This window comes from Dermacentor variabilis, chromosome 7 (genome assembly GCF_050947875.1).
Source record: "Dermacentor variabilis isolate Ectoservices chromosome 7, ASM5094787v1, whole genome shotgun sequence".
Taxonomy (NCBI): Eukaryota; Metazoa; Arthropoda; class Arachnida; order Ixodida; family Ixodidae; genus Dermacentor; species Dermacentor variabilis.
Genome location: NC_134574.1, coordinates 63,464,696 through 63,480,087, shown reverse-complemented (window position 1 = coordinate 63,480,087; position 15,392 = coordinate 63,464,696). Strand labels below are relative to the sequence as shown.

The window sequence follows — 15,392 nt, the reverse complement described above, 5'->3', positions numbered from 1 at the left end:
GCGCAGTCGGCTGCGATGCGAGAACAGGCGAGCCGTTCGTCTGCAGTCGGCAGCCGTGTATTGTAGCTGAACTCGAAAACTACCTGAGCTTTCGTTCCTGTGGAACGTTTGACAGTGGATATTGTTTTTCACAAAGTGTACAATTGGGGCACCACTTTATCTAGCGGAAATAATTTTGCTGGAAAGCGATGCTGCAACTGATGTCTGCGTCACCGGTAGCGCGCAGCTTCGCGGTCGTCGACTGGCCCGTCGGTCGTGCGGTCCGCTAGCCGAACTGGGGTCTACTTTGGACGGGGCAGACGTTCCACGGCACTGGAGACTGCTTCGCCGTTACGACACGTTTGCCAGCAACTCAGAACGCAGGAGCGCCGATGGGCGAAGCTCTACGGTGAAACGGCGATAGAATGAGTAAAGGACGCGGCGTTACCTTGCACTATGGGAACAAGCCAATCACTTCCAAAATTTCTTGAGTGGCTATGGTGTGCAAATTGCCCATTTCCCTTCCCGAAAACTTGGCCACCACCTGGTTGCCGCAGAAGACTTCTTGAAGCACACGGTCTACCCTGCAGAGATCCACAAGATACCATGCACGTAGTCTGACATATCGTACATTGGCGAGAGCGGAAATTTTAAACGGCACTTGATGAAGTAAATGCAAGACGTCTCCAAAGGACACAGATCCGGCAACGCCTTGCCAGAACCTCACGAACCAACCGGGCACAGGACTGACTGAGACTCGGCAACCATTATCGCAACCGATAAACATTTTTCTCCCCGTTTGCTCTTGGAATCATAGTACATTCAATCAACTGAACACATGTGAAACACGACAGGGGTAATATTTGCTAGGTATGCACCTAGACGCTGCGCCATCTCGCCCATAAATAGAGGCGCCCATGCTTACATCTTAACTGCGATCAAGGCACCTGTATGGAGCCCGAAAGGTTGTTTTTGTTTTCTTTTTCCTTATTCCTTTCTTTATATTTATTTATTCTTCGCGAGTGCATGTCCTTTGTCACTAGTGTGTTTCCTCGACAGACGAGTTTTCGTCGAACTGAAGACTATAGCATTGTTACGCCCACGGAAACCGTTTACTGAGAAGCAAGACAGTATTAGTCGCAACGCACTTGATCAGCTGAGTGCCGTTTGAGATTCTGCTACGTTTGCTAGGGCGCAAGTTCTGTGAGCACAACGCACGTCTCGACGTTGCGCCAAACTGCTTGGGAAAAGCGTGTCTTGGGCTCAACTCGAAAAAAATGGCATTAGCGAGGGCGGGAAACCCTCGTTCTAATGCATCCACTAGATAAGGACGGCGTACGACCTGATACAGCGAACATTGCTGCTGTTGAATCCTTCAAGCAACCGCGCCCTGTAAAAGAGCTCCGCAGGTTCCCGGGCCATTGTTCATACTTCAGCCGGTTTATTCGTGGATTTGCCAGTATCGCGTATCCGCAGACATGCCTCCTTCAGAAGGGCGTGACTCCCAGACTAGAATTGACTCCTGAATGCGAGGTCAGTTTTCGTGAGCTGAAGTTTCTCCTCACGTCCCTTCCCATTCTCCGACACTTCGACCCTTCGGCTCTCACAGTTCATAGGGATACTAGAGCACCTGGAATCGGCGCTTTTCTTATTCCACGCATCCGCAACAAAGAAAACGTCGCTGCCTATGCGAGTCACTCCTGAAGCAAGTCCGAGCGCATTTACACCGTCACAGAGCAAGAATACGTTGCAGTGATTTTTGTAGTACAGCACTTTCAACCATTCCTCATTCAATTTTAGACTTCCTAGGGCATATATATATATAGGAAGTCTAAAATTTATTAATCCTCACTAACATGGCGCTTTTTATTTTAACTTAATACATGCATTGTGCCTCTCAGCGTTAGCCAAAGAAACCAGCCAAGCGCAAGTGCGTACCTTTGTCGACGTATAAGCTTCGGGTAAAGACTAGTATACCGTCAGAATTTTAAACCTAACATAATCACCGTACACAATTTACACTTGCGGTTCGTCTCAAAAATATAGAGTGCTCAATTTTCCGGAAACATTAAATCTTCGCTGTACTTGGTCCTACTAGGTAGGAGTAGCATTTGTTGAAGTGTTTCGTGTACAGTCTCTGAACGGTCTAAAAATTAGAGTTTAGTAATTTTCATTCAGCCTTTAATTGAACACAAACTTTAACATTTGCCCGCATATTGCCGCTATTGTTCGGCAAATTTTCTCTAAACACGAAGTACGCGAACTGTGCAGCGGCCACAAGTAAACTGGTATATAATACTTTCGAACGCTTCCGTAGGTTAGTTATTACCTTCGCTGTAAGAAGATATGTGCGTCACCATGAATTCACTGTTCCTGTACCAGAATATACAGTATTTATCTCGAGAGATCTGCTATGTGTTCCCAACCATGTTTTTCTTTCCTTGGTGCTCTTTTAGTGATGTATCACGCTGAGATGGAGAAATAAATTAACACGGTAGAAAATCCCTGAAATGTGTACGACGCCCCATTCCTATACTTCGTCGAAGCGCTGGTCCTTCATAATCTGAAGTGCCTTTCTTTAATAACCATGGAAAGGTTATCGATTAACTTTCTTTGAATATACGTCGTTATATTTCCTAAATGCACGTGTCTTAATTACAAGGTAGCTCATGCCTGTATAAAACCTCTTGCCTATGCAGAACATTTTCTTTACGTAGATCTCTATAATTTCGATAAATTTTGAATGTGAAGAAAGCTGGCCGCATGAAAGAAACATCAATGGGGGTAAGTATCCTACCATTGACAAATGTATATAAGGATTATTGCTGGAGTGCTCCTTGTTGAACAAACATAAAAACACGGATGCTGCCTGAAACTGTTCAGCAGCGTTGGTAGTAAGAGTCCCTCCCCTCCCCCCTCCCCGCTAGCAGTGCTGGCATACAAGTAAAGCTGCGGAGTCCAAATAGCAGTGTAAATACCTAAACACAGGTGTTCTCTGCCAAGTTTTTCTGCATAATTCCAAAAAAACTTATCTAAATATTACTTTGCCGTTCCAATATTTACAACTCATGAAGCGTATACACAGTCCATACTTTCTTTTTCATATAGCAAAGTACAATAGGAAACCATGCTAGGTTCCCAATGAGGGTGACCTATATGACTTCAATATCATTATATATTTTTTCCATTCGTGCAGTTTCGTAGAATGGCAAATATGCACATTTTCTTCAATGCCTTGGTATAGGGCAACTGGCAACCCAGCATCGAATACGCTTCAGCAGTGTTACCAGATGAGCGAGAACAATTGTGTGAGGCCCGCAGTCACCTATGTGACGCGAATGTATGTGACCACAGCAGCAAGACGATGATAACAATCACTGGGATTGTATGGCGGCGAGGACATAATTTCTATAACGAATTTTGTACGCAAGTCCATGAGAAATATCAGTCATTCGGCTGGTTTGGAATGTAGGTGCTTAAATAAAGGGGAGCGCAATCACGCAACACAACCGGTATCTTTGGTTTTGGCGTGTTTGAGGCGGCTAACAATATATTTCAAACGCCCTTAACCTATTTTGCGTCGTCTCAACTTCGCCGCGAACACCTCAAGAACGCGTGAACGCCTCCTCATTCAATTCAGAGAAACTCTCACGTATACCTTTCATTTTGAAAATATTGCAGAGAGCGTTATCTTGTGCTGTTCCTTCACTGGCGGTTTGTTTTGAATTCCATTCCGCGTGCAGGGTGGGTATTGCTATCGCGTCACGCTAACGTAAGCCAGGAACCTCAATTTAAAGCAGCTTCGCGACGGGGCACACCGCGAAAGCAAAGCGCGCGCTTCTCGGCCCCCCCTGAGCTGTAGACCCCTGCACTAAGCCTCCCTACTGTGTTGCATACATGTATCGGAAAGACTGGAGTGGAATAAACACCTATTGGGACATCATTTAAGACTAAGCGATACGCAACCATAAGTAGCTATGTATATCCTGGTGGTATGTTTAAACGATAATGCACTTCTAGGACCCTATAACGTAAAGCTATTTCAATAGTAGAATGAGTCAAAACTATGCCAGGAGGAAAGAATGCATGATGTTGTATTCGCCAGTTTTTTAAGTGTGTAGTAGTGTTTTTTTGTACGCATGAGTAGAGCTTCTTTTATAGGCAGCGTAATTTTGTAGTGTATATGTAAGGCCATATCGCACAAGCACTCATCAGATTTTGACGACTATTGCATGATAAACGCTCACAAAAAGGAACCAAGGTGAGTGACAACTGTGTAGCTCCTTGTTTTCTAATAAACAAAACTTTACCGCTAGTTTGAATTGTGCCGTTTACTGTCTAGAAAATTACGAGTTACTTGCAAGCCATGTAAACAAGGTTATCGTAACACAAGGTGTTACGATGATTGTATCACGAAGAAAATATGACAATGATGGTGTGACAACCACAGCATAGCAAGTCAAATGACGAAGCTGAATTGATGACAATGAGACGGCAGTTACGGCCTCACACAGACAAGTGAAAATTCATAATGTCTGTGGGACTACAATGGCGGGTCGAAGAACAGAGGAGAGGCGGGTGGACAAGTTTGAATAATGTTGGTTCAAGGAGCACGACGTCATTATGACCACAAGCATATAGCTACTGTTCGAAGCAATTAGACATTTTCGGCTACTGAGTCAGGAAGGCCATATAATGTGGCGGCATGACAACGATGGGATGCCGTTTCTGAGGCGTCGGCGATGGCAAAATGATATCGCGACAACGAGGGCATGACGAACAAGTTATGGCTACTACTCTCTGACCACGAAGGCGTGACAACGGTGGCATAATGACGACGTCATGACGACAGTCAGGTGACAAGGCCGGAATGAACACGATAAATCGATGGCACCGGGCATCTCGACCACAACCACATACATATCTAGTGACTCCACCTATTAGAAAACTTGGCCCCTTCGGTCGTCGAAGAAGACGTGAGGATGACGGCATGACGAAAGTCAGATGACGGCAGGCAATGAGGACGATTAAACGACCACGAGCCCATAACTATAGCAGGCCCAAACTCGCAGGCAACTTGGGTCAATGTGTTGGCGTAAAGATAGATAGATAGATAGATAGATAGATAGATAGATAGATAGATAGATAGATAGATAGATAGATAGATAGATAGATAGATAGATAGATAGATAGATAGATAGATAGATAGATAGATAGATAGATAGATAGATAGATATGTTTTAGCAGCACCAACTAGGCAACGCACTGAAACATTACGCAGAGCTACTGCCGACGCCGTCCGCGTTTTTCCGCGTTCACCATGAACGCGCGCAGTGTCCGCGTCTACACGCAGAGCCTCTTAAGGCGGCTCGGCAAGTTTCGTGAAGTTGCCCTTCGGTTCTCCGCTGTTCCCATTCTCTGGAACGTGATACTGCCAACCGTAAACCTCCTGCTGCCAGTCATTTCGGTCAGGCAGTTTTCGGCTCTCTGCACGGCAACGCCCATCCCTGCTTCTGCGCCACGCAGCACCTTATTGCACGGCGTTTTGTCTGGCCGGGCATCAATCAACAAGGACCTTCGTGGGTGGACTCGGAGTTGTTTGTATCGAAGGTCCATCGTCATACTTTGTCTCCGTACGGTTCCTTCTCACCCCCTTCGGAGCATTTCAACAGCGTTCATGTTGACATTCTAGGGGGGCTCCATCAGATGGAAACACTTACCTGCTGGGGTGCATTGATCGGTTTACTCGTTGGCCAGAGGTTATTCCCATGCTCGACATCAAAAGTGAAACCAACGCTAAAACTTTTCTTTCGGGATAGGGGTCACGTTTCGAGTTGGATTCACCATCCCAACCGATAGAAGCCTACAGTTCGAGTCTTCGCTTTTCAAAAAGCTCATGGCCTTGCCAGGAAATTTGCAGAGTCACACGACAGCATACCGCTCCATCGCAAATTGCATCTCTGAACGTTTCCACGGGACACTGAAGGCATCCTTCGGGGCATAGCCCAACGCGGCGAGCTGGATAGTTTGGTTTGTCACTGCGCCTTCCCTGAGAAATGTTCGACCCTACATTCACCTCGCCTTGCCACGAGCCCTCCGAATATGTAGTGCAGTTGCGCTTCGCTCGGCGCATACCTTCTGCTCCGCATCTTCGACCACTATACCCTGAATCCCCTTACATCTATCGTGACTTGGAGACGTTTCACATGTATTTGTTCGTCGCGACGCTGTCCGAAAGCCTTTGCAGCGCCCATAAGAAGGTCATTATCGCATCATGAAGCGCATTGACAATTTCTATACGCTTGATTTGCACAGTTTCCACAATTATGTGTCTGTCGACCACCTGCAAGCAGCCATCTTTGAAGACCCGCTGCCCCTTGTAATACCCGATCCCGACATACCTCCCCTCCCCATTTCCCCACCTCGTTGTATTCTCTCAACACGTCCACGACTACGACCAACGAGCATTGTTCATTATCGTTCAGACTCCCCGGATATCAACGACCTCGTCCACATGCCAGGGGCCTATATAACCTCCCCAACGAGACAATGCCGCTGAGCTCGATTTATACTCAATAATCTTGCTCGTACTGCCAGTGTCCGTTGACAAAATCCACTCTTAACCTTCCAGACCTGGTAATGAGAAGAACAATTTCCCGCCTCTTGATTTTTGATAAAATGTTCCTTCATAACGAAGTACGTTGACAGGAATTCATCTCAGAACATGCTTCCTTTTCATCATGTGTTGAACACCCAAATAAGTAGCTCGAGCTTTCTCCCGCACTAATCTCTTTTTACATTCTTTTCTTCTTAAGACAAGTAGAGAGTGGAATCACCTTCCCCCCTCCATCTCTGCCACTGTGGACCAAGCGTTGTTCACGTCTGCAGTTACAGAACACTTACTGGTGTAGCTGCAAACTTGTTTTTTTCTGTAAATTCCTTTTATTGTTTTGTTCTGTATTTGCATTGTACCCACCCCCCTTGTAACGCCCTCTGGGTCTTGAGGGTATACTAATAAATAAATAAATAAATAAATAAATAAATAAATATAATTTCTAGGAGTTATACTTACAACAACCAAGAGTCTAATCAGGTAATAAATTTCATAGTGTTGGTTTAATGCCACACGCCTCCCTAACCTGCGTTTTAAGAGTACGCAACACCGTAAAGTTTCGACGCTGCATAGCTTTGCAGTAGGAGTCTGTCTCAAGATTACCTAAAGCTCTAACTTGAGACGTTTTTCTTTCTCATCATCCGGCAGTAAATAAACGTGTTGAAAGGAATTTCTTTTTTTACATTTTGCAGCTATTACTTCAGTGCTTCAAAAAGAGTAGGTGATAGTCACATTAAATAAACGAGAAAACCACCATGTAGAATACCTAGATCTGGTTTAATCTGCGATTGGGTGACAGTAAATAAACAGCAGATACTATGACCAGTACGGCAATAGAACTCTAGAATAAGGAAGTCGCGTGCGTCGTAATAACTAATAAACACAGCTATTTTGTATATGTATATTCTCCCGAGCCAAGTGAAATAAAGAGAATACCTTGGCTGAGCAAAACTCCAGTTAAGGGAACAGAGAAAATGACATTACTGTACGCCTTTCGAACTAATTTTTTGCTGCTTCGGACCTCAATACCATAAACAAGGGAGGAATTTCACCTGTTGATAATTTCGCACCATAAGCTGTTTAGAATGCGGGATATCAAAATATGCAAATGGAAGAAAGTTAAGCATTATTTACAAATATCAAACATCCGTCTACTGCGATTATACTTGGAAATTCTTTAGTCAATAAAAATGTTATCGATAACACAAGAGAAAACAGGCAAATAAAGCGGTAAAATTTAATTACCAGTAACTCCACAAAGAATACATATGTGCAATACCAAAGCTTAAATTTCCCACATAATTAATAAAATGTTCAATTTGGAAATAATCACCGCACTTCTGTGGGAGTCAACGAGTCAATTTTGCTTAATGTGAATTAACCTTCACTAGGTGAACTAAGGTATATTTTCGCAGCTTTAACAAAGTAGTATACCTACCATTCACGTAAAAATTTCCAGAAGCTATTGTGGAGTATCCGTCCGCATCCACGCTATAGCAGTGCTAATTCTAAAGGAGGCTAAATAAACGTAGATATGTCAATACGCAGGTTGTTCAAAAAGGTTTCCATTTCGTTTATTCAGCAAAAGAGATACGCTGTACTCTGTACACTGTTTATAATCGCACTATACACAGTGCAGTAGATAATGTAGGTGATTCACAGTATACACTGTACACACTAGAACGTAAGATATGAACATTCTCGCATGTGCTCAAAGCAAACTTTGTTGTTATATTGCTTTTTTTCTCCGGGAAAGTTAATGCCATTAAATATGCAGCGTCTTGGAAACGCTTGCCGCTTACCGCAGATTATCAGATATTGCGGTTAGCACTCGTGAATACGAACGTGAAGCGTTTACATTGCACATGTGATTGCGTTTACATCCTGTGGCAACAGCACGTAAATATATATTTAAGGAAACTCCCCGCTGATTTCAGTGTTGGTTTATATTCTTTATGGTTACGCGCACATGCAGACGAGTGTATTGACATTGCGACGTACACAGAAGGATATCAGATGAATCTCATCAGCGTATAATATATATGTTTCGAAAGCTGTTTCAGTCGCTCATGATAATGTCGTCTGAATCTTCGATATCACTTCCCTCGTTAAGCGAGAACACGTCCATATCCATCCAGGAGAGACTTTCGATCTTGTTCTTCCATTGACAGAGTATGGGATGATGATTATTGCTATTCAGCTGAAATTTCAGAATGGAAACAGTGTAGAATTAGCAAAAATAACAAGGCAGTCTTTCTTCTGGTCGGAATTCATGTGTATGGATATGTAATGCGCCTCTGCGTCCAATTACGATTGCTTGCTTAACGCACTATATTATGTAATATGAGACATCTATATGTTCCTTACAGGTTCCATATGAGGTAATTACATACATTGTACACAAGCCATTTCTACAACCATTAGAGCATTGCCCAAAACATAGCAAACTATTCATTCAGCAAAATAACAATGCCGGTATATAGGCACTCCACTTCATGCAAATTATGGTGAAGGCTTTCATCATATTGATGATGAGATTTGAATGAATACTTACCCCATTTCATGGAAATTCCCTTCCGTGTGAAGCCACTAGAAGAGAAATTATTCACCTTTCAATTCTGACGGCACTGCATCAGAAAGGTTTAAAAGTTATTTATTTCCAACTGTTTCTTTAGACCACAATACGCGTACAAATACATGCTGACATATATCATTCCAAAGTGCTTTCCATTGCTTCTTGTTCGGGTACTATCCCTGTGTGGAGATATTCCGCGAATATCAGTTCAAGATGATTTCCCGTTGAAATCGGGCGCCAATACAGCTTTCCGTTCGGTCGGTCGTCTGAGAAGGTACCACGCTTCATAATTCGGTAATATTTAATCCATAACTGAGCCTAGTCTTGCGTTTCACTGCATGTACCTTATCCATCTAGCCTACATTCGTGACCACCACATTGACACTGTGATGAACAACACTGCCATCCTAAAACGCGTACTGTCATCGAATATTTGCCTTCTCCACTGTCTCTCTCTCGGCCTTGTCATCGACTCTTTCCTGCAGGATGGCATCTTATCTTGCCAGAACGCAAACCTAAATGTTTATAAGGGTGTTCGGTCTCGTGTCTTCGCAACACATTACGACGGACCCACTAAGCCCATTCCTGAAACGCTCTTAAAGTGATGTTTGGCACCGTTCTTTTTCTGGCCGTGTCTTTACACCTGTATCAGTCGATACAAGAAGTTGCGAGCGGTTTACATGCCACTAAAGGTCAGTGGCCCTTCCTGCCAGTCTTCCATGCCATATCGACGTGCCTACCTAACGAATCTATCGAGTTGGCATTGCGCTCACTGGTTCGGTATTTCTCTCAACACGATAGATTTTTGCAGCCACGCTATTTTTGTCCTTTGTAATATTTTGGGCAAACACGTTCAGACAGCTAAGGCTAGTCGGAATTCACTATGGTTCTTCGTTTTCTTGTATATCACGCACTTCTTTAGACGTACTAACTTCTTTAGGTTGCTTATGCAGATAGCAGAATTCTAGCATTTTGTCTGGGTTACACAAAAGGCACACAATTTTCGCACAATTGAAATGCATAATAGAATAGGAAAAGTTAATTAGCTAGGTTCTAAAATTACGTGAGATATGACAATTCACGAATTGTAGCCTGTCAATTTCCAAGTCATACTTAGATGGAACCAAATTTCAGCAAGGAACCAGCTTTCAGATATGCACGAGTATACATGCAATAAAAATTCCTTCTTGCTTCACTGACGTTTTGAACGAAACATTACTTGCGGAATTGTTGCAGAAATAACTGGAACCCCAGCGTTGTTGGAAACGAATATCTCAAGACTGGTGTCATCTCAAGAATTCGCTTCCATTAGATGCGCACGCTATGAAGCTTCACCTGCTGCAAGTCGTAAACGGCAATATAAGTCATAAGTCTAAAATAGCAAAACCTAAAAGAAATTATTATGTGTATTTGATTTGTCTTCCGATATTTCGTGCATGTATTGTACACTTCTAATATTCTAGCCCCGAAAGTTTAACTGTGTGGCCTGTAAAAAAATCTGTAATGTCCAAGAAATAGTGTAGTACTGGCTACAACGTGGGACTATACGGGGCGACACCGTCGGCATGTTGGTGTGAATGGGCGGCCAATGTGTGCGTGTGGAAATGTATACCGCGGGCGATTCGCTGGGAGCAATCTGGGCCGATTGTTTCGTAATGAAGCGCGCATACTGCTGTGAACAGGTGACACATTGCCCTCCAACGTCACGATTTTGCGCAGAACGCCCGGCACTTCCTTATTGTACGTGAAAGGAGCGCAGAACGCAATTTCGGCACCGGTACTTCGATGGCGCTTTTTGTTCGTGATCAGCTGGCGCTCGCGTTCGTGTTCCGCTGGCCGTGCGGTTGTGCAGTTTAACTCCCTGCCATTCTCGCACTGGTCATAAAATTGACTGTATTGCTGTACAACGAAGTTAATGTAGCTAGTTATTGTGGCTCTACTTCAACGCCTGAACATACTTGACAACATTCTACTTATTTTTCGGTTGCCTGTCAAATACAAGACCGTTAGCAACTTTCGTTGTACGAGGTACTTTACCGTGAGGGACCGTGTAGTGACAGTATCGCTGTGCAGCTTTACAGGTGTTTGTTTTACTATTTTTCGCGGAAATATTAAAAAACGTAGTCTTTAATACAAGGACGTTTTTCTCACAGTTACGTGCATAAGAATGGTGTGAATAATCTTGAATTATGTTAATGCGGACCCTATAGCGTTGTTTTCGTTATTTGGGAAAATAATGGCCTCTGCCCTCCGCGAAGCTAGCATTGCGTCAAGAGCATGCTCTTACGCCAGTAACTCAGTTTTATCGTGTCATATGACTGCAGTAACAGCAGTGTTACTATTAATCTTCTTCTATTAGTGTAAATGCGCTGCCATATTATGTCAGATAATGGAAGTGCCATAGTGTGAACATTTACTCGTGGAGAAAATTACATTTCTAGGTAATGGGATATCCACATATCCACACGGCAGACAGATACAGCTAAGGATGGTCGCGTAACCATTAACCAACGTCGCAGCCACAGTCACAACCACAGTCATGCAATTATACGCCTGTATCGATGTGGATAGTTGTAGGGGATTGTTGGCATGGCATATCTTATTTTATTGAAGCGCAAGCTCAACGGCTCGGACAACAGAGAGGCAAATTTGGCACAATAATATGTGCCGTAAGAAGAAGCCCTTATAGCTGTCTTCATCGACTTCATTTTTTCCTTCAATGAGCTCTGTCTAGCGCTGTGTGTGTCAAATGTGCCTTTCTCTTGTCCTTGACGTTCAGCTTGCGTAACAAACAAATAAGATATACGCCTGAGGTCAGTTTTATCCTGAGACCGACCACATATTAGCGCTTATTTCCTTTCGTACGGCTGAGTGACCTCATGCTACCTCGTTAATGTTTGGTGGTATCAGAATATTACAGAACCATCAATACATCTCTGCAATCAATTACTAAACTGCTGCGTTCAGGCATTGATGCGACCATTTCATATTGAAAACGGCGCTCAATGTCTTTGCGAAGAGCTTGAATCACAATGCTGCCAGAAATCTTGAATGACTGCGATGAGCGGTGGGCTCACCGATTAGACATCGGGCGCTGGACACACGCATTGAGTGATTTAATTATAGGGCGAAGAGTACAGTGCAAACTAAAGTCAGTCTCTACACCGTCGAAAATGCATATCACCATTTGCGACTCCAGGGCAACTATGAAAAAACAGAGAAGTCGGTTCGATCTCCCGCTCAATGTTGCGTAATTTTTTCTTGGCCTGTGTTCATACACGCCAGAATATAATGAGGACCCTTTATTCTCCTGAAGAGAAATAAATTGCAAGTAAGTCCTAATCTGTGTCTCCCCTCCTAAGCCAGTCACGTTTTCGCTGGCTAGCTCAAGTAATCAAGAGGCACTATTTATCAGCTCCCATTAATTGTGCTCCTAAGTATGTGTAGATTCTTCAGTCTGGCGTATATTTTCTTCATCCAATTATTTACGCTTCAAGCGACTTCTACGAACTTTTAATATTTTCAGGCCAGCCAGCAGGTTTTTCGTATAATCGTGTAAGAATGCCAAGAAAATATTGGAAATTATATGTACATACGTGCCGTTAACAATTTTCCACACAACTCCTTGCCTTTTAGTGCGAGAGCGCCGGCATAAAAGACAGAATCGCCCTAAATGTACTTTTGTAATGTGCAACAACATCCTCCTAACTGTACGATAGCCTGTACCATAGAATTGGAACGCAATTTTATCAGAGTTTGCGTTAGTGCAAAACATTGAACCATATTTGTATCAGGCGGGCATGTTCACGGGTGCTTAGTATTTCAGTGCTAATGAATACTACAGTAACTTTTACAATGACAAGCTCAGTTTTAGTTATGTTAGTTATTCGTTCGAGGAAAGACGGAAAACAACTGACCGGCAGTGCAATATGCACAGTGTTTTTGATGCAAATGAGTTTTGTCGGAGGATATAACCATGAGACATGCACACTTGATATGCTTCGCATCTTTCGGATGTTATATTGTAGAAGAAGCTCTTTCTTGGGTAATAATCGGAAGTGGGAGCGTATATTGTGCAAGTGCCGGCCGGGTCCTGGGCGCATATTCCTGGTTGCTCACCTGAATGGAAAAAGAAGCAATATTACAACGCCCAGTGCAAACTGTGATGAAAATCAAAATACTTCACACAGGTCTTTCCCTTTATCGATTCGAAGCGCTGTTTTTATTTGGGCAGGGCTGCTTTCCATTTTAAATATTGATTTATCTTATGTTTCTTCAGAAGCCCCCTAGTAGTGTGTTGACGCAGGGTAGTCGTGACATCAGCAAGATGAAGTGATTGGCAGATGGCAGCTCAGATCGAAGACACCCTTTCATAACACACAATCGCGGCTTAATTTTTCAACGCTTTGGTTGTAGTCGTAATACTACTGAACCAATCAGTGGTGAAAATACGGGACGTCGAAATATGCGAAGGCTTATTTCGCATCTTCGTAATGATGATGCGAGCAGACCTGCACGTCACTGAAGGTTGCTCTTCATTTTCGATGCAAAACCGTAACTGGCACCAGACGTCTTGATTTAGTGGCATTTGCAATAAACTCATCGTCAATGTGGGTGAGGAAAGCAACAGAATTTGTCAGAGAGGGAATCAGATACAGGTGTGAAATTAAACACAGTATCGCGTGCGTTCAGTACGGAAGGCTGATCGAAATCACTACACGAAAGAAACGACACGTCTCGTTGTCCTGCCTTTCAAGCTGCTCAGTAATGAATTGCCAGATTCCTTTGCAGCAAAATCAGGAGGAAATGCGGTATGGTGTGGAGTTGTGCTGCGATAATGGCAAATCTCGCTTGCTGCTTTGAAAACTCGTCCGCGCTAGCGGCTCCTTTTTCGGCGTCGGGGCAATCGCACGTCATCTGTTCATAGCTGGAGTTAATACAGCCTTCAGAACATGATACGTCCAGTGCTCACAACAAAGGACTGATGTTATCGGCGCGCAGTTGTCCATAAGAGGTGCATTTATTGTGCAATTGGACTGCATTTACGGCACCGTTGATATAGCCTAATTTCTGGTCGAACGTAATTTAACATTACCTGTCCAACCACCTCAGTGTTTACGGAGGCCAACCTCCCTAAACACTGACGGGGTTGGCAAGCGTAAGGAAAACACAATCACATCGTGCAGATAACATAAGAAGGTGGACCACTTATAGCCCTATAGGAGAGAGTCAACCACTTCATCTTCGTCTCGTTCTTGCGCGCACGATCTAGTCCAAATGCACCGTAACGATATGTACATAAGTATGCCGCTAGTCCAAAGTTCAGAGAATTGTTCCTTTATATGTATCTTTGCCAGTATGAAATAGGTCCACATCGTCGAAAATTAATGCTGCGTTATTATCTGGCACTTAACAGTCATAACAGGTGCTCAAAGAAATATTTAAAGTAAGCAATAAAGTTTACTTCCTTTGCTATCTCAATGCAGCCAGGAAAAATATTGATCCGGTATAGCCGCCACAGTGTACTACTACAGTGAAAAGAAGGAAGACGACGTGTTCCCGACTGATTCAGGAGCGGCATGTTGGCCACCGTTTGTTCAGGTGTAAATATATGTTAAATAGACTTGTGCATCAGCCACACGTAGCATAATTTGGTGGAGGCGAACGTTCCGCGTACCCGCCATGCAGCTTCGCAGCGGTAGCAACGTTGACAATGAAACTTCTTCTCCTGCTCATGAAACACTACGCCCAAGCGTGCCAAACATTCACGTTGATTTTTATTGTTGGTGGTCTTGTATTATTTAAGAAGGGCGGGCATTTGTGAAGGACGAAACTTGATTAGTGCCCATACCACAGCCAAGCATTCCTTCTCTGCGGTGGAATGATTCTACTCTTCATGTGACAGTGTGACAGTGTTCTACTCGCGTAACAGCCGAGTCTCTCAGCGCCGTCCTGCTAGTGAAAAAGAACGGCTTCTAGATACACGTTGCTGGTATCGGCCTGGATCATTGCCGGCGCACCACATCAAAATGTGCAAGAACAGGCGCACCTTGCAGACGGTATGTTATGATGAACTTCATTCAGGTCCTGAATATGAACCCTTAGCTTGACGAAGGTAGCTTCCACGTCGGGACAGTAAAGTTTAACCTTATCGCGACAGCGCGGGCCTTCTGGACGGTCTGTACTTGATCTAAACGAACTGCACTGTGAGAACTCTTCGGCACC

The 15,392-nt window shown here is 43.8% G+C and overlaps 1 protein-coding gene across 1 annotated transcript in view; it reads right to left on the bottom strand.

Moving 5' to 3' along the window:
- Positions 1–8,127: 8,127 nt before the first annotated feature.
- LOC142589088 (uncharacterized) overlaps positions 8,128–15,392 on the bottom strand; it is a 45,075-nt gene continuing 37,810 nt past the window's right edge. Inside the window, exons 3-5 of the mRNA XM_075700875.1 lie at positions 13,085–13,286; positions 9,147–9,181; positions 8,128–8,792 (exon numbers count right to left, since the gene is read on the bottom strand). Coding sequence (XP_075556990.1) covers positions 8,785–8,792; positions 9,147–9,181; positions 13,085–13,286 — 245 coding nt within the window. The 3' untranslated portion in view covers positions 8,128–8,784. The remainder of the gene's footprint in view (positions 8,793–9,146; positions 9,182–13,084; positions 13,287–15,392) is intronic.